This window comes from Antennarius striatus, chromosome 12, assembly GCF_040054535.1.
Source record: "Antennarius striatus isolate MH-2024 chromosome 12, ASM4005453v1, whole genome shotgun sequence".
Classification (NCBI taxonomy): domain Eukaryota; kingdom Metazoa; phylum Chordata; class Actinopteri; order Lophiiformes; family Antennariidae; genus Antennarius; species Antennarius striatus.
Window position 1 is genome coordinate 5,553,725 of NC_090787.1, and position 26,652 is coordinate 5,580,376.

Below are 26,652 nucleotides of genomic sequence, written 5' to 3' on the forward strand. Positions count from 1 at the left end.
AAATTCTACCGTTTTCTGTTCTGCGTTCATCAAAATTAAGATATGAACATCAAATATAATAAATTATTATTTTCTATACAATAATAATTTAACAGACAAAAGCATCCATCCTTTCAGGGGCTGCAGATGGAGATTCATTCATTTATAGCAGAACAGACATTGTGATAAACATGCAATAATATCAGGACTATATTATATATATATATATATATATATATATATATATATATATATATATATATATATATGCAGTACAAACCACGGTGTAAAATAATAATAAATTCTTTAATGCTTCAATATTTTCGAACGTGTGAAGTGATTAGTGAAGGTTTCTTTGATCCAGTAGCTTATCAGTTCTTTACATTTAATAAAATTTCATAAATTTAATTCCTAAAAAGGAAAACAGTGAAAAACAATGCGGTCGTATTGAACTCTGAAACTATCAAAATGAAGCACACACTTTTAACACCATAAAACTTCACAAAGTGACGTTTACCGACCGATGACACCCAAACTCTGTTTTTCTGTTTTTCACCTGGCAGCAACTTTCCTCTGAGGTCACACTCGGTTCAACTGCTGCTAGCATATTAGCTCACTCATAAGACTATAAGTTGGTGTTAGCAATAGCTTAGCAACATTTTAGACTTCCTCTGTTTCTCATTGAGCTGATTGGATGCTGCAGATGATGGACGAGAGAGAGGGTTGAGTCCAAGAAAAGTGCCTCGTGTCTCAACAAAGTTTGTTAACTTTTGAATGGCCCGCTGCGACCCGGTTCTGTCAGATGGTTCTGGTTCTGTCAGGTTCTGTCAGTAGGTCCAAGTTCTGTCAGGATGTTCTGGTCCTGTCAGTAGGTCCTGAGCTTGAACACCTTGCTGAGTCTGGACGTGGCGCTGGAGTAGACGAGGAAGGAGCCTCCGTCGGCGCTGAAGTGCTCCCAGTCCCTGCAGCCAAACGTGGGCAGACTGTGAACCGGGACGAAGCCCTCGTAGCCCTGCCACCTGCACACAGAATACACATCAGGGACTCGAACCAACAACCTCCCTACGGGGAACGTCTGAGTCTCATGTGGGACTGAACCAATCACAGTTTGACTGTTCGCTCAGGAGGAACCGCCTCCTAGACGCTTCCCGCCAATGAACAGGGCTGATTTGAATATAGAACGCTAACGCTGATGCTAACAATAGCCATCAACTTTGTTTTTACTGAACAACATTTGATTCTTTTTTCCTCGATAATATCTCATGTTGGCTTCATCCGTGTCGTTGTTATAGCAATGAGGTCAACAAATATTTTCCTGTTTGTCTCCATGGCGACGCCCCCGCCCAGCAGGAAGTACACACCTGTAGACGACGCTGTTCAGCGAGTACGAGCTGCCGTCGTGGGAGTTGGCCACAACCAAGAACTTCTCCTCCCCGACGGTGAAGAACTCCCAGTCCACGGCGCTGGACAAAGCAGAACAAGCCCCGCCCACTCGCCGTTACAGTTTTTCATCACGTTAGACGGCTTCAGCATCCGTTCGGCAGGTCACTCACCTGTGAGTCAGGACGTCCTGGAAGGGGATGAAGGTCTGAGTCAAGGTGTTGAGCTCGTAGATGGTGGAGTTGATGCTGTAGAGACTCGGGCCGTGATCTGGAACCTTCTGACTGTTGGCGACGGCCAGGAAGAACCGGCCATGGATCTGGAACGTCTCCCAGTCTGTTGCTCCGAGCGTCTGCAGGGACAACCATCGTTAGAACCAAAACAGGAAGCAGAGAGGAAGACACATTTAACGCACCAGGTTTTCAAAGTCACATCTGAACAGTTCAAGGTCGGCGTTCCTCCAGGTCCCTCAGCTCTTCTTCAGTGCCTTATGTTTTATATCTTTAAAATATTCATCCTTCCAGAAGTATCTAGAGTCTACATTTCAGAACCTTTCTGTAGTTGACCTCCTCCGGCCTGCAGGGGGCGCCGGTGGCACTCCGCCCTGGGCGCCGGCGGTTCAGCGTGTTCTCACCTGGTGTGACTGTTTGCTCTGGAGGCTCAGGTGTTTTTCACGAGGCCTTAACGTGTCTTCATGTGGTTTCAGGAGCCAATAAATGTCTCCGCCCTGATGGACGAGTCCTAACAGCCTGCCGCTGGAAACCCCCTCACACACTCACACACCGACTCTGCAGGTGTGTGTGTGCCGCTAATTACACACCTCTGGTTTCCTGTGTTTTAATTGGAGGCTTTAGTTTCCTTTTTAATCAGAACATCATGAAGAAACGGCTTTAATGACTGTTTGATGTGAGCGTCTGTCAGCGTATTACTGGTGATACCGGTGTGACCCCGCCTCCTGCAGGAAGTCCCACCTCCATGTCCCAGCAGCAGGAAACACACCGCCGACTTGTCCACACGTCCATTGTACAGCGACTCGAGACTCGGAGCCTCGAGACTCGGAGCCTCGAGACTCGGAGCCTCGAGACTCGGAGCCTCGAGACTCGGAGCCTCGAGACTCGGAGCCTCGAGACTCGGAGCACTGAGACGTCAACCAGACATCAAACCTGCTGCAGGGGGCGGGTCGTTTTGATCAAGACGATTTGTGATTGGATGTCAATACGTCAGGCTGCCGTTAGCGTCGGATACACCGAGATGACTCACATGACAACATTCATTAACCACACCCACCGCCACACTGCTGTGGATGTCTGAAGGGACTCACCTCAACAGGTAGAGACTCACCCCTACAGGTAGAGACTCACCCCTACAGGTAGAGACTCACCCCTACAGGTAGAGACTCACCTGTAAAGGTCGTGAGTCACCCATACAGGTAGAGACCTGTACAGGTAGAGACTCTCCCCTACAGGTTGAGACTCACCCTTGCAGGTAGAATCTCACCTGTACAGGTAGAGACTCACCCTTGCAGGTAGAATCTCACCTGTACAGGTAGAGACTCACCCCACCCCCACCCACTCCCCCACCTTGGCGTCCTGCGGAGCTGCCCCCAAACTGACCGGGATGCTCTGGTAGGGCTGGAAGCGTCCGTCCAGCCAGACGTAGACGGTGGAGCTGATGGAGGTGGTCCGACCGTCGAAGGTGTTGGCGACCGCCAGGAAGTGGTACGGTCCCACGGAGAAGAACTCCCAATCATACGCTCCAGAGGTGGGCAGCGTCTGGTTCACCTCAAACAGCTGGAGGGGTCGGACGGAGGACACAGGGTGAGGGGGGAGGATGGGGGAGGACAGGGGGCAGGGTCAGCGGGTTGTTACCTTGGTAACCTGGTTCCACCGGTAGATCACACTGTCAATGTTGTGGTTGGAGTCTCTGGCTAAGGACACACAGGACAGGTGAGGTGAACCAACCAATCACGTTGCTCCGTTTGTCTTTTATTACTAGATTACCATTATCATGAGGCGTCCACACCATTATTCTGAAAGGTCGACAGGAAGTCATGTTGGAACTTCATTTTGACTGAAATCCTTTCACTAATTGTGCGACACAAGCATGACTGACACACTTCAGGAAATACAAGTGAAAATAAAAGCCTGTTTCTTCAAAATAAAAGCATCATTGAAAAAACAGTTGAAAATATTAATTTGAAACAAACTTGATTAAAAGAAACGACAAACACAAAACTCATCATAAACTTCAATAAAACACGTTCCATCACCGTGGCAACGCATGTTTCTGTCAGCTTTAAGAGGCAGATTAAAGTTAAGAGCTTCAGCCTGTCAGCTGCTCGTTCCATTAACCAACCCCTGATGATGATGATGATGATGATGATGAAGGTGATCATCATCATTATCTTTGTTTGTTGACTTCCTCGTTTATATGTGGATGAATGAAACCACCGTACACCTGCGACTCTTTCTGGTGGTGAAACCTTTCAGATCACAGCGTTTCATCTTCAGCAGGTGGAGGTGCATTTGATGTTGGCGGTTCAATCAAACACACCCACAGCAGACAACCACAGACCGACCGGTGGAGATACCCACGCTTTGAACCCACACAGCTCACAGGTCCTCACGTGGAACAGGTATCTCCACCCTCTTTATCAGGTGGGAACAGGTATCTCCACCCCCTTTTTTAGGAGGGAACAGGTATCTCCACCTGCTCCCCCTGAAGAAATTGTTTGTATTGTTTGCGTGAAGAGTCTTTATTAGCAACACCATGTAAAACATATATGTAAAACAACTGTTTTAGCCTGATGTTAGCACGTTAGCCTGTACTAGCTTCAGTGGCGTCTTCTCTCACCTCGTCTGTGATTGGCTACAACCAGGAAGCTATGGTTGTAGATGTGAAACGTCTCCCAGTCCACGGCCGAGTGGGTCTCCAACGTCTGGTGACGGAGGAAGCGCCGCCGCCGTGGATTCCAGCTATAGATGACTGACAGCTCAGGCTCCGCCTCCCTGGAGTTAGCCACCACCAAAAAATTCTAAGGGAGAAATAATGGAGTGAATTATTTAATAATTAAGTGAACATCACAGTGCATATATAGAGAGAGAGTAGAACTCAGCCGATGCTTCATCTCCTCTGTGAGACTGAATGGCTTCTGTTCACACCTGTTTTTGTGTTGTTGCACCTGAACCACCTCCACTGTACAAACAGACCAACACAATGTGTGCTCTTTCATTTCTGCACACACTCCTCTCCTCTGGTGCTTCATTCATCCTGACAACACTACAGGTTCAGGGTCAGACGCAGGTCACATGATGAACGCTTCACCTGGATTGTTTCACTGCGTGAACCTGGACTGTTTTACTGCGCGAACCTGGACCTCACCTGGTCGCTGATGGTGAAGTGCTTCCAGGCTCGGGCCTCCTTGGTGCTGATGTTCTGGTAGAGATGGAATGACCCGTCTCTCCATTGGTAGATACCTGAACCGGGCCGAGAGTCTCTGCAGAAGGAGGTGTGAAGGTTATGATGGAAACATGCGGATCCTGTTCCCCCAGTGGTGGTTCAGTACCTGTTGGCTGCAGCCATGAACAGGCCTTCAGACGGGATGGAGAACACCTCAAGGTCAAAGGTCTCAGAGCTGGTGTAGAGGTCCTGGTAGTCCTCCACGTAGTCCAGCCGCTCCGTCTCTGCAGGAAGTAAGAACAGCTGAGGAGAAGCAGGAGGAGGTCTGACCCGTCAGGCCTCCAACAGAACCCAACGCAACCCAATAGAACCCAGTAAAAACCCAACAGAACCCAACAAAACCCAACAGAACCCAGCAAAAACCCATGGAACCCAACAAAACCCAACAGAACCCAACAGAACCCCATAGAACCTAATAGAACCCAACAGAACCCAACACATCAACATAAACATGCTAACAGCAGAGCTGCTAACGCTAAAAACCCTGAGATGAAAATGAAAACAGGAAACAGTCGGGGCTGACTTGAAAACAGGTTTTAAAAGAACCAGCGTTCATGGTGTTGTTTGTTTGTTTGTGATGTTTACACACTCACTCTGCAGCAGCATCCTCCACGCCGCCCCGTCACACATCAGCAGGCCTCGATTCTGAAAGTCCAGCCACAGCTGACCCTGTTCTGGACCCGAACACGGGGGACGAGAACCGAGAGTCACCCGGACCTCCGCCTCTAGAGGAACAACAACAACACATAAACAATAAAACAACAACAACAAAATAAAGGTACATCAACAATAAAACAACAACGCAACACCAGCACAATATCAACACAACAACAACACAGCCCCGCCTTGAAAAACACAGCTAGGACAACAGGGAACACTGGATCAGCTGTTTGACGTGTGAAGGAGACACTCACCTGGAGAAGCACCTCACACACCTGTCCAGTGTTGTCAAACACACACACACGGGTCCATGAGTCATTTGCTAGCTCAGGTTACTGAACTGCTGTTACCAACACAACCTGAACCAGCATCACTGAGAGGTTGGGGTCAAAGGTCAAACAGCCCTGATGATCCACTGACTGCATGTGGCCACAAGTATGTGGACGTGTGAAAATGTGTGGCTGCAGCTCAGTGGCTGCTCTGGGGCACCTCTGACAGGAAGTCTCACACTGACAGGAGGTCTCACACTGACAGGATGCCTCACACTGACAGGAAGTCTCACTCGTGTCAGAGTGAGACGTCCTGTCAGAGTGAACCCTCACGTCAGCAGGCTGGTTAGTTGGTTAATTGGTTGGTTGGTTGGTTAATTGGTTAATTGGCTGGTTGTTTGGTTGGTTGGTTGGTTGGGTGTTTGGTTGTTCTGGCCCTCGGCTCTCAGGTCTTCTGGTCTACTGGCCTTGATTGGACGACGTCTCCTTACCGTAGGGGTACTCCGGTCCATGACTGTCGGGTCGCAGGGGGGTGGACTTCAGGACCTGGGGGACGGAGAGTTCAGCCAGGCTAGGGTCAGAGGTCGGACACAGTCTGGGCGTGGCATCTGAACCAGGAAGGAGAACAAGCTGACGCAGTAAACCCTGAACAGAAACACACGTGTTGAACCAGGAAAACCTTCCGATGACCCAAAGTCCTGATCCTGACTGGACTCACTGAGAAGCGGCCCCTCATCCTCCGCCGGCTGCCCACAAAGAACTGGGACCCTCTGGTGCTCAGAGTACTGGGGAAGGACTGGACCTGCTTACTGGGACAGGGAAACCAGTTCACAGCACATCTGTTAGAGGAGGACCAAACCTCAACCGGTCATACACAGACCACCAGAAACCAGTCTGGACTGGTGGTCAGTTCTGGACTGGTCTGTGTCTGGGTTGCTCAGTCTGAACCGGACCAGTCTGAATCGGACCAGTCTGAACTGGACCAGTCTGAATCGGACCAGTCTAAACTGGACCAGTCTCAACTGGACTGAATGCTACTCACAGCTCCAGAGGAAGTCCACAGTCGATGGTCAGGGTGGCGTACGGTCCCGTAACAGCCAGAACCACCGTGTGCCAGCGATTATCATCCAGCACAACATCCTTAAAGCTCATCTGTCTCTGCCCACTGACACCTGGGGGCGTGAGAAGCAATTGGAGGCGGTTTTCTGAGACACATAACCCCAGCACCAGCGAATCAGATCCTTCATCCACCACAGAGAAGATGTACTCCTTCCTCTGGAAACAGAAAGAGGAAGAGCTGGTTAGACCAAACAAGACCAGACCAAGCAAGTCTGGACCAGACCAGACTGGACCAGACCGGACTGGACCAGACCAGACCGGACTGGACCAGACCAGACCAGACCAGACCGAATCAGACCAGACCACACTGGACAGGACCAGACTGCACCAGGACAGCTTCTGTTTGGTTCACCTTCTTCCTCAATCTTGGCAGTTTGATTGTGATGACCAATGAGAACTCAGCGGGAAAGTCGTCGCAGTTGGTGAAGAATTGGGAGGCAGGGAAACTGGCCGTGGTGCCGGCCAATCGCAGACCTCTGGACCCTCTGGACTGAACCATCTGCACCTGATTTCAGAGGGATGATTATTGATCTACTTGTTCTTTGGTTGTTTGTCACTCGCTCCACACTTCCATGTGTCCTACCTGAGGGGGCGGGGCTTGTCCAGGGTTGGGCAAGGCTCTAGCCAGCAGGTCAAGAGGCAGCAGGTCTGGGGAAGAAACATAATGTTACCCTGGTAACGACCAGAACCAACCCGATGAAGACACAGAGGGCGGAGCTGGAATTGATAACACAAATCAATGAGAGAGCAGAATCTGAGACTGGCAATGGAAATATGTGCCTGTTGGCTGATAGAAAGATGTTGTTTATTCAGAATTTGGGAGGTTAGCTCCTTGCTAACTGGAAGCTAATGCTACATCTTCCATGATTCTTAGCTGGGATTCCCCTTTAAGCTCCTGGGACTCTTCAGCCGTGTTCTGTCACCACAGCGGATCAGAGGAGGATGAATGGAGGATGAATAGAGGATGAATGGAGGATGAATGGAGGATGAATGGAGGATGAATGGAGGATGAATGGAGGTTGAATGGAGGATGAATGGAGGATGAATGGAGGGAGGGGACAACTTGTGCACAAAATGATCTCACATTTCAAAGACACAAAAACGATGAAGCAGAAAGCAGAACGTCTGAAACAACCGGGTTAAAGGTCAGACAGAACGCCAGCTGATGTCAAATTTGGGTTGGGCGCTGGACCAAATGGGGCGGGGCCTCTAGAACCACCAGGGGGCGGTGTCGCTAAGGGTCCAACAGGATAAGACAAAAGTAATGAGAAACAATGAAGAAGAAAACAGGTGGGAACGCACGTAGGAGGTGTTAAACGGCAGAGCCTTCAGCTTTATGCTAACATTAACATTTACTCATCAAACAATTAGCTAAAAGCTAGCAACTCAGAGTCAGAAATACTGATTTTGTCGCTGTAGATTTAGGCTTTGGACAATTTATAAGTTTTTGTGCTAAGCTAGGCTAAACACTGTTAGCATCAGATCCGATGCTAGCCAATCGGGCGCCCCATCCTCCTACCGGTACACGGTCTCCAACTCTGGCTTCGGACTCTGGCGGCAAGCAGCACCCAGGTGAGCAACAAGAAGTGACACGCTGGCATCACGCCTGCGTAGCGTTAGCGATGCCGCGTCACCGATTAGCTTCTGGACCCAAGTCGCTCGCTGTCATTCTGGTGCTGAAAGCCGACCTGCTGGAGGAGAGGGAGGGGCTAAAAGAGAAGGTGACCCCTGACCCCACCCACATGTCTGCTGGTCCTCTGGGGAACCAGCGCCACCCCCATGGTAAAGTTTACAGAACCTAAAAGTCAACAGAACCTTTCGTATCAGGTAGAACTGAAAGGTCAAACCTGGGTCAGAGGTCAATCCAGACGGTCCATCATCTCACAGACGTCCCTCCATCGGTCTGGGGGGTCCGTTCACACCGATCAAGAAGGAAGCTGCTGGGGGGTCGTCCGGGTCTTCACCTCTGACCCCACAAGTCAGAGAGAAGCTCCGCCCTCATTTTCCAGGACAGAACACAGGTTCTGGATGTCCCGTTCTCACGACCATCCGGACCGGAACCACTTCTATCCTCTGCTCAAACCTGATTGGTTGGCTGCCGTCTTCTTCTGTGGTTCCTCCAGAGACCTGAGACACGACTGGAGGAGACGCAGAGGCTCAGGTGAGAGCCACTGAGGGGGAGGGGCTACTGGCAGGTGAGGCTCGCTCGCCCAACATCTACATATAAAAGACTGGGAGGAGCTGGAGGGAGAGGGGGGGGGGGAGTCCTGCCTCCACTGTGACTCTTTGATCTTTGTGAGTCTTTAGATCCAGAAATCATTTGATGATGTCATCAGTTCAGGAATCACAAACAAAAACAACAACAACATCAACAGCCCCTCCTTCTCTTTCTCTTCACCTGAACTGACTCAGAGGTCGGGGGGCGGGGTCCGTCCTGGATCCTCTCAGGCGCCGCCCCCATCCTGACGCCTGGTTCTGTTCTTTTGGGTCTGGTTCGTGGTCCACAAGCTCCTCAGAGCCCCCCCAGCCCCCGACTCAAGTGATGGATGGACAGATGACGGGTTCAGAAGAACCTGACTGACGGTCTCCAGCGTCACCGGGGGAGGGGGGGTGTATGCTGTCGTCACTGTTTGTGGTGGTTTGAGGCTGTAATCCTGATAATCACATGGAGTCTGTTTGTCGTCCTCTAAACCCGGTCTGGTTCTCAAGGTCCCAGCTGACAGGAGGGGTCCTGATGTTCTGATCGGGTTCTGGGACGAGTTTGAGTCAGGATAGAGTTAAAGCTCGACCTATTTAAACCTGACTTTTGTTTGACTCCATAAACAGTTTTATCTGTAATCTTGGAACCCATCTCCATCAGAACCCTCCAGACCTTCAGCCTGGATCTGGACCTTCAGTCTGGATCTGGCCCATCAGTCTGGGGTCACATTAACGCTTAAATGTCAACAGGTTTCCTGAGTCGGAGAAAACTTGTGTGGAATCTGAGAGAAGAAAGAAGAAAGAGATGGAGGAGATAAAGCTACTGATCTCTGGTCGGCTGCGTCTCCCCCCAGGTGTGTTGACGATCAGGACACAGGAATTCCCCCACTGAGCTGTGGCTCCGCCCCCTATCTGTGTGACACGCCCTCCTCCTGACACGCCCGTCACACAGGTGAGTTCAGGTACGTCGTGAGGAGTCACAAACGATTTGTGGATTCACATCAGAATGCTAACCCTCCGCTAACAGCTAACATTATTATTATTATTATTATCTGTGTGAACAAACTTATGATGAAGAGGAAGGTGCAGAAATATGTCGACGTAAAGTTCAAACTTCTTCGCTCAATTTGTTTGGTTTAAAGCGTTTGAATAACAAAGCTACATTAGCCCATAAACTAATGTGTTAGCATCAGCAGCTAACCCTAAACCCCTAGGCTATAATAGAGTTCACAGTTAGATGTCAGTGTTGCTAATGCTAGCAGATCACCCAATCTTACCGTTCTGTTAGCAGCAGAATAACAGCTATCAAACACGTTTGCTTGAGCAGCAATATTTGTTGCTCTTCCTTATGTTAGCTCAGTCACAAACATGCTAACATTGATAGCATTAGCTTTCACTTCAGTTTTGAAGTCATCACAAACCAAATGTCAGGTTTTTTGTTATCCTGTTAGCGACTGAGCTAACAACCTCATCGAGTTGGTTAGTTAGCAATTGTTAGCTTAGGGAACTTTATTGTGGGTCTTTGAATAAATGATTCATCCTGAGAAAAAAATTCAGCCTTTAACAAAAGGAGATGTGTTGCCGTTAGCAACAAAGCAAACACACAATGTATGCTAGTTAATAATTAGCTTGGAAAACTTTTCTCTGGAGTAATTTTTCATGAAATCCTGAGAACAAAAGTTCATACAGTAACATAGAAAAACGTTAGTGACTGTCCTAACAAGTTTGAACTCGGCTAACTATAGAGCTAATCAGCATGTGAAGGGTTAATTTTCCTCTGCAATAACCTTTAGTTCCTTTCAACCTGGTGACAGACTGGTATTAGCTTACCTGGTTAGCTACAATGCTACGATAAGAGTTGAAACATTCAAGCACTAACAGCAGGAGGTGATGGTGAACGGCGATAAGGAGCATTACCCAGCAGCCCCTCACAGGTGAGCGATCAGTGATAACACCTGAAGAGGGGGCAACACAACAAAGACCTCAGGTGCAGCAGACAGGAAGTGGTGCTGATGCTATCAGCGAGTCTGGACCAGCTGCTAGCAGAGCGCCGGGATCCAAACGGGTTCCTTTAGTAGTGCTAAAGAACCGGAAGCCCCCGTGGTACCAGACATTTAAAAGTGAACCTCATGTTTCTCGGGCTGACGACGTGGAATTCAAAATTAATTTTATTGTTGCTAATGGTAGCTTAAATCTGAGGAGTTTGTCGGAGACCAGACTGGCTAACGCTAATGCTAGCTTAACACTGTTGGTGGAAAAATAAAAATAGCACAAATATAATTCAACTACAGTGGGTCTGGAACATGGATTTATTAGCTTGCTAATGCTATTACAATGGATTGTTAGCAGTGTAAGACCATCATGAGCTTTTGTAGCTGCGAATGCTAACGCTAACGTTGGTTGAACAGTTTTCTGGAGTTAGTGTTTTTCAGGCCGGAGCAGTGGGCGGAGCTCCAGGCGATAAAAGCGGCGCCTGCGTTTCCTCGGAGGACATTTGGGGGCAGAGCCGCTGCTTTAATCCGTTGGTTAATGTGCGCTAACAACGGCTAATGACAGCGTGTGTGTAAACAGCAATGGGCTAGCTGACAGTAACTGATGGGGGTGCTTCTTTGATGGCGTGTTGTTGTCAGGGACAGGTCTGGACAAGATCGCGCGCTGCCCGACTCAGGTGCTCCTGCAGGGGCGGAGGAGAGCTAACCATTTGATGCTAAGCTAACAGCATGAATCAGTGAAGGAAAACACACGTCTGCTCTTCTTCAGTTTATTTTACAAAAAATGAACCAATGAGAGAAGCCACTCACGCCCAAACTTACTCACTGTCTTGGCAACTTAAAACAAAAAAGGTAACTATGACGATGGAGAGAATCGTCCTTTGGGGATAGAAAGTCCACAAAGTCAGATGGGGAGGAGGAAGAGAAGGCTTTGATGTCACTGAAGGGCTGATCATGTGACACTTGTGAACCAATCAGATCGGATAAACTGGATGTCTGATCGTCCACCAATGAGTTTATTGATCTGTCCATCTCAGCAGCACTCTGTGTGTGTGTGTGTGTGTGTGCGATACTGGTTTCCATAGTGATGAAGAGGATGCTCACATCCTCCTCATCTACATGTGTTCTGCTCTAGTGGGGGGGGAGAGAGCAGGGGGCTCCTGAAGGGGACACAGAGTGCTGGCGGCGTCGCAGTTTGATGACATCATCACTACAGGCCCAGCGACTTGCGAACGATCTTCTTGGCCAGTTTGTAAAACTGCTGCCGGTCTTCTCGCCACATTTTGGAGGCATCGACGTTGGCGCCGCTTTCATCGTTTGGCTCTGAAACGAGGGAGAAGAGGAGGAGGAGAGGAGGGAAGGAGAGGAGGAAGGAGGGAAGGAGACATTCAGGAGGAGGTCTAAACAAGAGAACCTCTGGACTCTCCTGCTAGCGCCGTGACGTTAGAGTCAGACCGTACCTGCTAGCATGCTGACGACGGACAGCAGGATCTTCTCCACGCTCTGGACCGGACTCCAGCGCTCCGCGCTGCTCTCGTAGCCCATGGGGTCGTCGCCCGGGGCGTGGAGGATAGAAATGCACACCCGGCCGTCGGGGTAGACTGGAGGGAAGGAGATACTCAGGGTTACTGTAGGTCAAAGGTCGAGGCTCTCAGCGCGGCGCCAGCTGGAGCAGCGGGACTAAAACCAACGACCCACTGCTCCAGCTGCAGGACACGCCCACTGGACTCGCCCACTAGACCTCCAGCTCCTCCTCCCTCACGGATTTTATTTTCTGCTGTTTGTTGGAGGATCAGACGAGACTCACAGGAGGAAGTTCAGCCCCGGGCGTGTGTGTGTGTGCTGATGAAAGCGACAGGTCAGCGGTCTCCCGTCCTCTAATCAGCGTGGAGCGTGCTCAGACCGTCTCCCTGCTGTGACATCGCTCTGACCACTAATCACAGCGCTAACGACAGCATGCTAACGACATGCTAACAGCGAATTAACAGCTGGCAGGTTGTGACAGGTCTAATGACGGGATTAAAGAAGCTCGACCTGAACCAATGACTCCCGGCACCATTTATTTATTTAGTTCCCTGTTTATTTACTTGTTTATTTATGTAGTTCCTTTTTAAATGTTTACTCAGTTTCATCATCGACGTGTTGATTTGGTCCTACTGACCCGCTGACCCCCGGCTGTTTGTGTGTGTGTTTGTTTGTCAGCAGGTTTAAACAAACATTATCCAATAAACATTGAGGGGGCGGGGCAAACGGACAGGTGAGCAAAAGTGGGTGGGGATGTAAGTTTAAGATTAAAGTCAAAGGAATAAACAGTAAAAGTGTCAAAAGTAGGACCTACGATTGAACCAGGAGAGGGTTTGACTCCCCCTGCTGGCAGCCAGGGGAACAGCAACGTGTGTGTGTGTGTGTGTGTGTGTGTGTGTGTGTGTGGACTCACTGTTGGGGTGGAACATGTCGCAGGTGAACCTCATCTTGGGGGGGCTGAGGGGGTAGTCAGAGGGGAAGCTGAGAACCGCCGGGAACACCCCCCCCTCGAAACACGTGTCCTGAGGTCCCCTGAGACACGGAAGAACACGAGAAGAACATGTCAACACGGATCAGAACGGTTCTAACGGTCCCTGATGTCCCAGAACCAGCAGGTCCTGAACGAATGATCAGAACTGATCGATCAGAGGCTTCTGAACTAATAAAGTATAAAGCTATTTATCTATCAGTAATCAGCCCCGCCCAGATGTTTTTCTGACAACAACAACCCAAGCAGAAAACATCAAAGCGTCTGAAGGGGCGGGGCAACCTGGGGACTGTCCCAGGTAATTATGGGATGTGGTGATGGCGGTAATGTCACACACAGCAGGAATGCACTGAGGAGGTTAATTTGAGGGTGACAACAACAACATAAAAATAACACAACAACAAAAACAACAACAAAACAAACACAACAACAAAAACCTCACTGACATCACTGGGTTTAAGATGATCACTGATCATTACTAAGAGACACGAGGGACGACCCCCCTGGTTCTACTGGAGTACCAGGACCAGGACCAGGGTCAGGGTTAGACCAAGATCAGCTACTGATCAGCTGATGTACTCACATGATGAGAGCCTCCCACTCAAAGAAATTCTCCTCGTTCACAGGACCTGCACAAGAACACAGAGTGGTTACTGGTCTGGACAGAACCCACAATACCTTCATCATCATCCTCTTCTGCCTCCGGGCCGATGTCAGTTTGTCACAAAGTTATTCTGGATTTAATATTGTAATAATAACAATAATAATAAATATATCTGTGGTTCAGACAGAACAAACTTTAAAAAGTTAAAGGTTTACCCAGAGGAACAAACAGACTCACCCGCTACGATCCCCTCTGGTGCGTTCAGGGTCAGCTCTGAAACACAAGCACTCACATCAGGCTGTGACCTCTGACCTTCACCCCGGCAGTAAACACCATTGATCACCAGGCTGAAGCTAATTCAGGATTGAATGGTGAGTGGGGAGCTAGCAGGCTAACACTGACACATTAAACTAATAGATAGCATCAACCTAAAGACATATTATCAGTTTAAACCCACTGATTATTGATTTAAGACCAGCACTAAAGACAAACAGGAGGCTAACGCCGCTGCACGCAGAGTTCAAGAAGGTTCATTGAAAAACTGTCAAAACAAGAATGAATGGAGCGTAGAGATGAAACCCAGAGGCTCAGGCTGCTAATGTTAGCCACCATGTTTATGTAACAGCTGCTCTTTAATCCGGCATTGAAGGATTATCCCTCGTGTTCTCCGTTAATCTCAAAATTAACGGAGACTTCGTCAAGAAGTCTCTCGTTTCTGCGTCATCGTTCTGGTAGCGATGCTAGGCCACAGACATGTTAGCTTAGCACGATGGACATTGCTGACTAAACGGAACGCTGCTTCATGGAGTTAGCTGTGCTGTTAGCTTAGCCTGCTAACGAAATGACTGCTCCCATTGGCTGAAGGCGGTGCGGAAGCGGTTCCTCCTTACGTTTATACTCCGCCATGAGCCTCTTCAGTGCGGTTCCCGCCATTCCGGTGCAATGGGGGCGAAACAAAGCGGAAAGTTTGATTGTCAACCCAGAAACGAGCAGCAGTCAACCAGGGTCAACTCCCCAGTGCGCATGCTCAGACAGCCAATTCCTGTTTTGTTTTTTTTCAGCGCGTGTCGCCGACACGCCCCGTGAAGCGCGTCATGACGTCATTATTTATCGTTTGTTCGTAATGTACTTACGTAGATGTACAGTATCTGACTGGTGACGTCTCCTAATAACTAATAAACAAGTCCCCCCCCCCACAATGTTTCTGTAATTTTAATTTTGACATTTTTTTAATTACCTAAAAAATAATTTCATCGAATAAAATGTAATAATAATAAAGTTTTTATGATTTTCGTAATTCCAAAAAACTCGCAACTAAAACATAGATGGTGCAAAAATTATACGTTAGCTAAAACAGTTAATGTTATCGAACAATCCCTGTAGTTACATATAAAGAAAAAAAACACTGGATTTAATCTGACTTTAATGGATTAATCCAGGTGTCTGAATGCTAACATTAGTGATTTATGCTAATGCATTATCAAATATATCACAGGAGCATAATCGTAGTCTGCGTGTGATGATGTCACAGGAACAACCATCGTCCGGGTCCGATGATGTCATAGGAACAACGATCATCTGGGTGTGATGATGTCACAGGAAGAACCACCGTCTAGGTGTGATGATGTCACAGAAACCAACATCGTCTGGGTCTGATGATGTCACAAGAACAACCACTGTCCAGGTGTGATGATGTCACAGGAGCATGACCACCGTGTGGGCGTGTCTAATCAGTGATGAGAGGCCACGCCCAGGTTCTGTGATCTCTTTATTTGATTTGTGAGTAACTACAGTCGTAGTGTCTCATACAGGAAATCTGTTCATCAAACTGATATATATATTTATAAAAATTAGAGAAATATCATCTACATACATCTAATACAAAACAACTCAGTCTAGGAGTGAGTCCACTGCTTTAGTATGGGGGTCGGGGGGGGGGGGGTGCTGCTAGAAATTCTCCAAGAAGACGGACGCTCAAATGATAATAATCTAACTATGAAACTGTGCATTAAATAAACACAAACAGGCCCAGCTGACGCCGGCTGGATGCAAACAAACAAACAAACAAATAAAAACACACACACACACACCGGTGAGCTCTGAGCGACTTCCTCTGGTTTCTGAGGCACAGAGTTAAAGATTAAAAAGCAAACAGCTGGAATGTGGCAAAAATCAAAAAGACTTTGACGACGTGAAGACCAGACGGGGGCGTGACCAGGCAGTCAGCCAGCCAATCAGCTCGCTGAACCCTGATTTTGTCTTCCTGTTGAAGCACGTTGGATTGTGACGTTTGAAGATGAGACTCATCGTGTTATGAGATGAGAATCAAATTGAGAATTACAGGATCTCATTGAATCCTGAAAAAAAATCCTGTTTGAACGTAAAAATAAAAAAACTGAGAAATGTCTTGAATCAGGTGGGTGGAGCTAAGGTGTGATGGCGTCGCTTTAAGGCTAACAGTAAGGCTGAGGTGATTTTAGCAGTAAGAATTCAGCAGAGGAGAAGAAAAGTGCTCAAACAGAAGAAGATTGGCCTTGTCAGACGCTGCGAGGAGCAGCCGATCGATTATTGATCGGGTTCTCAGCCCGAGTCTCGTGCTAATCGGTCACATAAGCAACAAGGAGCGCTAACACGACAAGCTAGCCTCCTGTGGATGACCTAGCTAGCTAGGGTCAGGGTTTCATTGCTAGGCAACTGAACTCTGAACACACAGTTCTGGAATTAAAAGTTTGACATTTTAAATTAAAGATGGAGGGAAAATAAAAGTAGATTAAGAAGAAAACGCTAGCGTTGGCTTTTACCAAAAAAAAAAGTCCTGCATTAAAACATGAAATTATTTGTTTTGGGTTTTTTTGTTTTTCTTTTAGTTTCCGTTTGATTTTCACTAAAAAATTAAATTGAATGAATTTAATATTTTCATTTGACTTCTCAGGTGGACTTTTGGTTTTGGGGCCATGGTCTCGTTTTTAAGACTCTGAACCAAAGGTTCCTTTTTTTGAATCCGTTTTTATTTTCACTTCCTGTCACTGTCTTCATCAGCTAACCATAGTCCTCCTCACCTGGACAGACGGGGGACAGGTGTGGGACACCTTCAGCCCCACAGCCTGCAGCAACAACTACATGTCCCATGAGCCTCTGGGAGCTGAACCTGACCAGCTTTGACGAGTCGCTGTTTTCATGCTAGTTCTTTCCACGTTAACACGGTTGTGGGTTTTATCACTGTCACTACATTTTCACACAACTCTGATTGGTCAATATTGTGGGCGGAGCTATCATCATGATTTTCTCTAAGATTAAATCTTATTTTAAACTAAAAACCCAGAACACCGTTTCAGGCCTAAAGAATTGAAACACGAGAAGATCCACCAATGAGCAGAGGTCGGGCTGAGAGTGGGCGGGGCTTCTGTATCACACAACAAATCGTTTACTAGTGGCTGCTTATGGGAAATTTGTGTTTTTTTGGAAACCCCGTCCACCTGCTCCTCCACAACAATACAATGTGGGTTAAGTTTCTCCTGCTCAAGTCTGACAGGCGGAGCTCCGCCTCCTCTTCCTGTGGGAGTCCAGGACATCTCTACTTTACTCCTCCTCTTCCTCCTCCTCTTCCTCCTCTCCAGCCATCACCTCCACCAGCAGCTCAGCTGTGCAGGTGGCCTCCCCCAGGCTGTTCACTGCCTTCACCGTGTACTTAGCGTCGTCGTCACCCGAAACCTGTAGTATAATATAGTAAAATATAATACAGTAATATAATATAATATAAACATTATAATATAATATAATTATATTGAAGGGGTGTGGATTTAAACAGAGTTTTGGAGTCATCAGTCACGCCACACAGAAGACCCCACGAACAACAGTTGATCTCTGACCTCTGAAATGACCAGACTGCAGTTCCCTTCCTCATCGTAGTCGATCTGGAAGTGTCGTGTCTCTTTGATCGGCTGGTCGTCCTTGTACCAGACCACCTCCGGGTCGGGATAACCTGCAGACACCAAGGTTCACACGTTAGCTGTTTCTTTAGTTTCAACCAATCACAGAGCAGAATCAGAGCGCATAAGAATTAGGAGTCCTACTATTGTGTGGACATGACACACCTCCCTCAGTGTCTGATTGGCTGAAGGAGAAGAACTAAACAAGAAGCATCATCGTTGCTTCCCTTTACTCTGCTGTGATTGGACTACGCCTAACTCAGTTCCACCTGTTGGCTCCGCCCCTCGCCCCTCATACCTTCAATCTTGCAGTCGAAGCGGGCGGCGCTGCCCTCCACCACCTCCACGTCCTTCATTACGGCACTGAATGAGGGCTTGGACTCCACCTTCTGGTCGTACTCCAAACACTCCAGGAACTGGTTGTCCTCTGGACAGGAAGAGGTGGAGTCTCAGCAGGATGACATCATCCATCAGAGCAGGACAAACCGGTGTAATTCCTCCCCCTACCTTCAGTGGGCGAGCCCTTCTTGGCGCTGACGCCGGCCATCATAGCCATGGAGGACAGTCTGCCGATGGCTCGGACTGCGTTACCCGTTTTCTACCGCAGAAGAAGAAGCAGTCACCTTGTGTAGCGTTAGCCACTAACATGGCTAACCTGGAAGGCTAACGCTTACCTGCCACTTCCTCCTCAGGATGTATTTCTTCATCCTCTCCTTGGAGAGCTTTTTGGCCTTCATGGTGTTGGTGTCCTGCTTCAGCCAGGGGTGTTCGTAGCATTTAGCACAGGTTAGCCGAGCCCTGGGGCACACAAAGTCACGTAAAGCAATTGCTAAGTTAGCAGTAGGCGTTAGCAGTCTGCAGTGTTACCTCATGTCTTTCTTCAGCAGGTTGGTGATGAAATCTTTGGCGTTGTCAGAAATTTCATCGAAGGCCTCGTCCTCAAAGTCCCAGGATGCCGAGGTGACGTTGGACAGAGTCTCGTTGTCGCTGTCACCCATGAATGGAGACAAACCGCTGAGCCTGAGACCACAAGAACAAACCCAGAGACCATCAGGAGGACAAACAGAAACCACAAAGCTAAAGGAAGCCACGGGAAGTGAGTAGTCGATTGGTTAAGAGATGCTAAAATGGGCACAACTGAAACCAGTACAGCTAGTCCTCAACTTATGAACACTCAGAGATACGAACAAATGTGCTCCACCATATCTGACTATTGTCCTGCAGTTCCTCTTTCTACCACAACACCTGTGGGGGCAGCACCTCTGCATTCACGCAGTTCCGACACTCCTCTCCCCCTCTTGTTGATGTCTCTGTTAGCATCTCAGGACGTTAGGCTTCCTACGTTGGATACTTAATTGTTTATCATGGATAATAAAATAAAGGCTAGTGAAGATAGTGGTAGTGGAGACCGTCTCTCTGATGAAAACTCTCTGACCCACAACAACTCCTCCTTCCTCCTCCTTCACTCTAAAGCTAAGCTACATGCTACAGTAGCCTACAGTGGATCGTCAACATCAATAGCTGACTCTAGAAGTACAATTCAATTCAACTTACAAACAACATTTTGGTACTGGTTGTGTTTGTATGTTGAGGACTACCTGTACACAGAGAAGCTAAATGTGGCTAAGCTACAGCATGTGACCTACAGTATGTAGCAGATGACTCCTATGCTCCACATGTCGGTGGGGTAGCTGATGGCCTCGTAGTTGATCACCTCTGGAGCCACGAACTCTGGAGTCCCGAACAGAACCTTCAAAGTTCCAGCGTTTTCTGTTGGAGAACCAATAATCAATGAAGAGAAATTGATCGGTTGGCCATCTCTGCACCGTAGCTAGGTGAGATGCTAATCGCTACCTAGCCGCCTGGCGAGGCCGAAGTCGATGAGCTTGATCTTGCTGCCCGTCTTATTGACACACATGATGTTCTCTGGCTTGAGGTCCAGGTGCACGATGCCCTGCTGGTGTATGAAGTTCACCCCGTCGATGATCTGCAGCATGTACTTGATCACCTCTCGCTCCGTCAGCTCAAAGTCCTCATCGATGATCCTCTCAAAGAGCTCGCCGCCTGAGATCCTGCAGCAGAGAAAGAGTCGGACAGGTTGAAGGTGCGACCAGGGAGCAGCTCGTCGGTTGGGGGCTCCTCAGAGTCGGTTTGGGGGAAATTGTTACGTACATCTCCAGCACCATGACGATGTCGGACTTGCCCTCGAAGGCGTCCACACACTGCACCAGCTTGGGGTGGTGGAGGCTGTTCATGATGCCGATCTCCTGCCGGACGTTCTCCTTCTCCTTGGCCGAGTACGCCTTGATGAACTTTCCCGCCCAAACCTTCTTGGTGGACTTCTCCACCAGTTTGAAGACCTGACCGAACTTCCCCCTGTTGCACAAACATACCGCACCAACCGTTAGCCTGACACTACAAGCTAAGCTAGTTAGCTTCAGTGGAACGGCAGCTTGTTTACTCTTCTTTAGCCTTGTTTACATTTGTAGATGAATCAACATCCTCAATTAATAAAGTAATAAATAAATGCTTTTAGCTTTAGCCGTAGCTTCCACCAGCTAGCTTACTGCTAGCGTAGCAGTCGTGTTTTAGCTGTAATTCAAAGTGTTTGGTGTAAATTTTAAGTTCTGTTTCCATAGAAATGGATGTAAAAGCTGGGTCTGAAAATGAGAGGTGCATCATGGGTGGTGAGTGGGCGGAGCCTTACGTTCCCAGCCGCTCCTCCACGTCGTAGAGCTCCTTCACCTTCATGTCCGTTCTGATGGTCACGTCTCTGTACTCTGGGTCCTTCTCTGAGTCTGACAGGAAACAGAGGTCAGAGGTCACCGTGGGCTGAGCCAACACCTCACTAGTTGTTATTGATCATTTATTTAATGTCATGTTGTAACATCCTATGTCATCAGACAGTGACTTCATGTCATTTTTTGTTTTGATGTTATTTCCTGTTTCTTATCGTTTTGTTTTCCTGTCACTTCCTGTTGTGCTGCTGTTTGTTTACTCAGCTGATGCTGTAAACAAACAGGAAGCGTTAGCGCCGTACCTTCATCCTCCTCCTCTGCCTCTTCCTGGTTCCCTGTCAGAAGAACCAAACAGAATTAGTTCAGTTAGTCGTTTTAGTTTGGACTAAACATCTGTTAACTGGGTCGGGTTTAGCGTTGTTAGCATCGTTAGCGTCGGCACAGGAAGTCCCATGGGATGGCTGGACCGGACCGCTAACCAGCATCCAAACTCATACACACCTCGTGCAACCCCCCAGTGGGTGGGATGTGACCCAGTAACCCTCACCGTCATCCACCAGCCCGACTGTCACCGGTTCCGACTCAGCGCTAGGTTCTCCCACGCCGTAGATGTTCTCCGCTCGGACCCGGAACTTATACTGACGCTCTGGAAGGAGGTTCTGGAGGCACAGCAGAACATTACTAAAGCTCACCTGGACCGCCTTCTGGGTCGTGCCACACCCACCGGGTGGGGCTTACCTGCACGTTGTAGGAGGTGCTGTTGCAGGACACCAGGTGTTTCCACTGTGTCTCCACCGAGTCCCAGATCTCCAGCTGGTAGGAGCAGACGGCGCTGCCCCCGTCGTAGGTCGGCCCGTACCAGGACAGGGTCAGGCTGGCCCGCCGGATGTCTGAGGCAGCGGGGACCTTCGCTGGGGGGTCGGGTTTGTCTGAGGAGGGGATCATCAGATCACACAGACAGGAAGTGGTCGTGTCCCAGCATGTTGGGATGTTCCTACATTTGGATCAGGCTGCTACTGGCTTCAAATCCACTGACATTTAACCTTTAACCTTTTTAAATTCCCACATTGAGCTGCTGTTGCTGCAGCTGACCTGATGGGGGCGCTGGAAGCTCATTAAATGAAACAGAAATCCTCGAGAGGCTCGAGCTAACGGCTCTCGGTGAAGAACCAATAATCAGGCTGGAAACAGAGGCTGTCAGCTGGTCATGTGATCAGACGCGTCACCTGGTCATGTGATCAGACGCATCATGACCAATGAGCAGCGAGCAGACAGTCGTGTTCACAGCACTGCCATAAAAGGCTTCGGGCGGCGGCTGTGAGCACCTGACGCATCTCCGCCGACAAACCATCTTGTAACGCCGTCACTTCCTGTCTGCGCCGGCTCTTACCCACGATGGTGAGGTTGAGCGCCGCCTGTCGGACGCCGAAGCCGTTCCTCAGCTCCACCGTGTAGCAGCCACAGTGTTCCTGCTGCCCGCTGGGGATCGTCAGCTGACTGCTGCCCTCAGAGCTGAGGATGGACACGTCAGAGGAGCCCTCCACGATCTGACACACACACACACACACACACACACACACACACACACACACACACACACACACACACACACACACACACACACACACACACACACACACACACACACACACACACACACACACACAGATTAATGAATTCAATGCATGTTCAGTTAATAAATGTATGGAATACAGGTTTTACAATGAAAATAATTTGCATTTTTTGGTCATTTCATCATCCCAAATCACCATTAAAACCTCTGATTACAGCTTCAGAAATCACCATGAACACTTCAGATTAGAGTCTCAGAAATCACCGCTAACACCTCAGAGTAGAGCCTCAGAAATCACCACTAAAACCTCAGATTAGAGCTTCAGAAATCGCCATTAAAACCTCAGTTTAGAGCATCAGAAATCACCATTAACACTTCAGATTAGAGCCTCAGAAATTACCATAAACACCTCAGATTAGAGCTTCAGAAATCACCATTAACACCTCAGATTAGAGCCTCAGAAATCACCATTAACACCTCAGATTAGAGCTTCAGAAATCACCATTAACACCTCAGATTAGAGCCTCAGAAATCACCATTAACACCTCAGATTAGAGCCTCAGAAATCACCATTAACACCTCAGATTAGAGTTTCAGAAATCACCATTAACACCTCAGATTAGAGCCTCAGAAATCACCATTAACACCACAGATTAGAGCTTCAGAAATCACCATTAACACCACAGATTAGAGCTTCAGAAATCACCATTAACATCTCAGACTAGAGCTCTCAACGGACCAGTAGTTTTATACATTTAAAATAACTGGAAACTGAAGACCCGATAAAATAAAACCGAATAGCTCGGCGAATCACGAGTCTCCCAGCATGCACTTGCAGCTCCACAATGTGTGTGTGCATATGTGTGTGAGCATGTGTATGTGTGGGTGTGTGTGTGTCTCACTGGTTTCCTGAACTTCAGCCAGGTGCAGCTGATGGGGGACGCTCCAGAGAACCTGCAGAGGATCTCCACCTTCTCTCCCGCCAGGATCTTCATGTCCTCTGGGAACTGAAGGATCTGAGGAGGCAGCGCTGCACACACACACACACACACACACACACACACACACACACACACACACACACACACACACACACACACACACACACACACACACACACACACACACACACACACACACACACACACACACACTTCTGATCAGTGATCAATAATATTGATTAGGGGTCCCTGTAGAGGCTTGTTCAGGTGGTCACCTTGTTTGGGGGGAGTCTTGGCCGTCGGTTTCTTTATTCTGGCTTCACCTGAAACACAAGTGGGGGGGGGGTCAAAGACACAGTGATGTCATCAATACACACAATATATTGATTAGCATTGATATAATGATCAGTTCCATCACCAGACAACAAAACAGGGTCTGTTTGTTTATTTATTTAGAAGTTTACATTTGGGTTTCACACAACGCTCATCTTAAATGTTAAAATCCCTTCACCTGAGAGAGTAAACAATGAGGTGATCAATTAAAAAGAATAAAGAATTAACAACAAAATAATCTGACTTTAACACCTCGGATTAGAAAAATCCAGGATCAAACAGTGTTTTATGTGTCTAACAGATTATTTGTAATTATTCATCTACAGATGGTTGTTTTAAACTCATATTTTATAGTTTTAGATCAGATTAATACACTAATTTGTAACAAGGAGCTGGATCAATAAGAATAAGTATCATTAAGGATCAATAATAATGATTGATCTGCTGTTGTGTGTTGTTTAGACAATCTAAATGGAAAGAATGTGAGTGCGGAGCCTCGGGTGGACGTCCATGTCCTGCTCCAAACAACAGGAATGTGAGTGTCTCTGACAACCATATATGGTCATTCTAAAAATAGGAGACAGGAAATAGTTCCTGGAGGTTTTTGTTTATTCTAACAGCCGAAGAAGAAGAAACAGAAGAAGAACACATTTTAAAGAGACGTCACGACATGACATGATGATACGTGATCAATAAATGATTCGTCTGTCATTTGATACCTATCAAGATAAATTACAAAAACTCAATAATCAATTTATTACACGATTGTCTATTGATAATATACTTTATATATCAATATGTGGTTTATGTTTGTAAACTACTTTGGTCTAGCTGGTTAGCCGCCATGAGCTAAGTAACCACTAACGGTTAGATGCTAGCTAAATGGTAGCTGCTAGCTCACGCGGAGGTAAAGATGTCGCTAATGGAAGCCGGAGTCATGTAACAGCTGGAGGCGGGGCTATCTTTTGAACAGAACCAATGACTTCCTGCCAAACCCTGTTGTGATGACATCATTGGTTGCTAAGCGCTGTGGTGACAGTATGGGACCGGTTTGGGTGCGTTTGATTTATGCCTCTGAGGCTACGAGCTAAACGCTACAGGAAGTCGGCCATGTTGAATTATTACAAACAGTTACTGTTTACTAGTGTTTGTTGTTGTTATTGTTTACCGTTATCATGCCGGGGTTCACCAGCCAGTAAGTGACAAACCTGAACGCACCACCAGACAAAACATCCCTGAAAAACCCTAAAATGTCCAGCTGATGGAAAATTTTGAGGTCACCTCAGGTCACGGTTTTCCAGCTGATGGTTACAACACACACACACACACACACACACACACACACACACACACACACACACACACACACACACACACACACACACACACACACACACACACACACACACACACACACACACACACACACACACACACAAAGACATTTTGTTCTACCACTGGTCAGGAGGAGGAAGTCAATCACAGACAAGAACCAGATGCTCTTATTGTGGCGGTCTGACTTCCTGGTGTCAGTACTTCTCATGTCTGATGTCGACATGCCATCAGATACCAAACAAACAAATAAACAAACAAACAACAGAAACACATCAACGTCCTGATCAGTTCAGAACCACCTCAACCCAGGGCTCACCTGATCAATAATCAAAAATCAACATGAGACATTCAAAGGACACCAATAGGACGGTGGAGACAGGAGAAGGAGGACGGGGGAGGCAGGAGGAGGATGGGGGAGGCAGCAGGAGGATGAGGGAGGCAGGAGGAGGATGGGGGAGGCAGGAGGAGGACAGGGGAGGCAGGAGGAGGACAGGGGAGGCAGGAGGAGGACAAGAGAGGCAGCAGGAGGACGGGGGAGGCAGGGGGAGGCAGGAGTGTCTTAAAAGGAGCTCCAGGGCTTCAGGTTTAATCTGCTGTGAGGAGGAAGAACCTGAAACACCTTAAATGGAAGTGTGAGTGGAGGATGAGGAGCGCTGAAGCGTCTCCACCGGACCCCCCCACACCCCCCAGACATTTCTCTCTGCTGTCAGCTCACATGTGTTAGTTAAACTCTGCAGAAGACTGTTACCTTCACTGTCTGTCAGAAAAAGCAGCGTCAGGAAGCTGGAGACTGAACGGATTCAGTTTGATTTTTTTTACTTGTTGGTCTGATTGTTAATATTTATCGTCTTGTTTTTCTGTCGATCTCCAGATTCAGAGGTTTCAGGACAAAACCAGCAGCACAACAAGCTGAAACATAATGGTACCTAGAAACGTTAGCCTAGCGTAGCAACAGCACTGGAAGCAGAGGATAGGAGCTACATGAACAATAAAGAATTAGCATCGACACTGACCAGAGGCAGAGCTAATGCTAGCATCAAAGAGATACCAAACATTAGCATACACAAGATGTAACACATGGGTATGTTTAGCATAGCTTAATACAAATACTGAACACACAGACAAGCTGCAGACAGACAAAGAGCTAGCACAGAGCGCTACCAGATGTTAGCATGCACAAAATAATTTATGTCTATGTTTTGACTTGTTCAATATAAAGACTAGTAAAGTCCAACCCGTGTAGCAACAGTTAGCATAGAATGTAATTGTTTTATGAGTGATAGATAAAAAAGACTTACTTTAAAGTGAAGCAAGACAAAAGGGTTAGCTAAAAGTTTAGCATTTAGCTAATCTGAATATATCCAAAAGTTTGCCATTTCGTTATGTGTTGTTACTTCAAGACATTTCCTTCATATAACACAGTAATCTCTGTTGTATGCAGGATGTTAGCCTATCACAGCAATGACTACATAGCACCATGACAATGGAGTTAATCTATCCTGAATAGTTTAAACCACTGGTTTTTTCACAGATATCTTGACTTAAGCTAGTTAGCAGATTTTAACCAGAACCAGACGTCATGAACACTCGCTGACATCTGCAGCTAGCAAGCAAAGAAGCTAACAAATGAG

General features: G+C 47.7%; 3 protein-coding genes across 3 annotated transcripts in view; all 3 read right to left on the reverse strand.

Moving 5' to 3' along the window:
• Positions 1-426: 426 nt before the first annotated feature.
• tspearb (thrombospondin-type laminin G domain and EAR repeats b) lies at positions 427-8,467 on the reverse strand. The gene is made up of 15 exons (XM_068329766.1): positions 8,386-8,467; positions 7,450-7,514; positions 7,219-7,371; positions 6,790-7,022; positions 6,466-6,556; positions 6,239-6,392; positions 5,412-5,543; positions 4,925-5,042; positions 4,741-4,855; positions 4,213-4,393; positions 3,228-3,286; positions 2,973-3,149; positions 1,533-1,711; positions 1,341-1,442; positions 427-998 (listed from the first exon to the last, which is right to left on the reverse strand). Exons 1-15 carry the CDS (start codon positions 8,465-8,467, stop codon positions 845-847), a joined length of 1,995 nt encoding a protein of 664 aa, XP_068185867.1. The 3' UTR covers positions 427-844.
• Positions 8,468-11,812: 3,345 nt separating this feature from the next.
• ube2g2 (ubiquitin-conjugating enzyme E2G 2 (UBC7 homolog, yeast)) lies at positions 11,813-15,204 on the reverse strand. The gene is made up of 6 exons (XM_068328543.1): positions 15,063-15,204; positions 14,410-14,445; positions 14,152-14,197; positions 13,494-13,612; positions 12,517-12,657; positions 11,813-12,379 (listed from the first exon to the last, which is right to left on the reverse strand). Exons 1-6 carry the CDS (start codon positions 15,103-15,105, stop codon positions 12,267-12,269), a joined length of 498 nt encoding a protein of 165 aa, XP_068184644.1. The 5' UTR covers positions 15,106-15,204; the 3' UTR covers positions 11,813-12,266.
• A 1,277-nt stretch (positions 15,205-16,481) lies between these two features.
• mylka (myosin, light chain kinase a) overlaps positions 16,482-26,652 on the reverse strand; it is a 30,123-nt gene continuing 19,952 nt past the window's right edge. Inside the window, exons 20-35 of the mRNA XM_068328536.1 lie at positions 23,629-23,676; positions 23,315-23,442; positions 22,230-22,386; positions 21,578-21,768; positions 21,387-21,498; positions 21,142-21,174; positions 20,809-20,899; positions 20,274-20,477; positions 19,956-20,173; positions 19,748-19,871; positions 18,969-19,121; positions 18,776-18,899; positions 18,609-18,699; positions 18,400-18,528; positions 18,042-18,154; positions 16,482-17,883 (exon numbers count right to left, since the gene is read on the reverse strand). Coding sequence (XP_068184637.1) covers positions 17,752-17,883; positions 18,042-18,154; positions 18,400-18,528; positions 18,609-18,699; positions 18,776-18,899; positions 18,969-19,121; positions 19,748-19,871; positions 19,956-20,173; positions 20,274-20,477; positions 20,809-20,899; positions 21,142-21,174; positions 21,387-21,498; positions 21,578-21,768; positions 22,230-22,386; positions 23,315-23,442; positions 23,629-23,676 — 2,048 coding nt within the window. The 3' untranslated portion in view covers positions 16,482-17,751. The remainder of the gene's footprint in view (positions 17,884-18,041; positions 18,155-18,399; positions 18,529-18,608; positions 18,700-18,775; positions 18,900-18,968; positions 19,122-19,747; positions 19,872-19,955; positions 20,174-20,273; positions 20,478-20,808; positions 20,900-21,141; positions 21,175-21,386; positions 21,499-21,577; positions 21,769-22,229; positions 22,387-23,314; positions 23,443-23,628; positions 23,677-26,652) is intronic.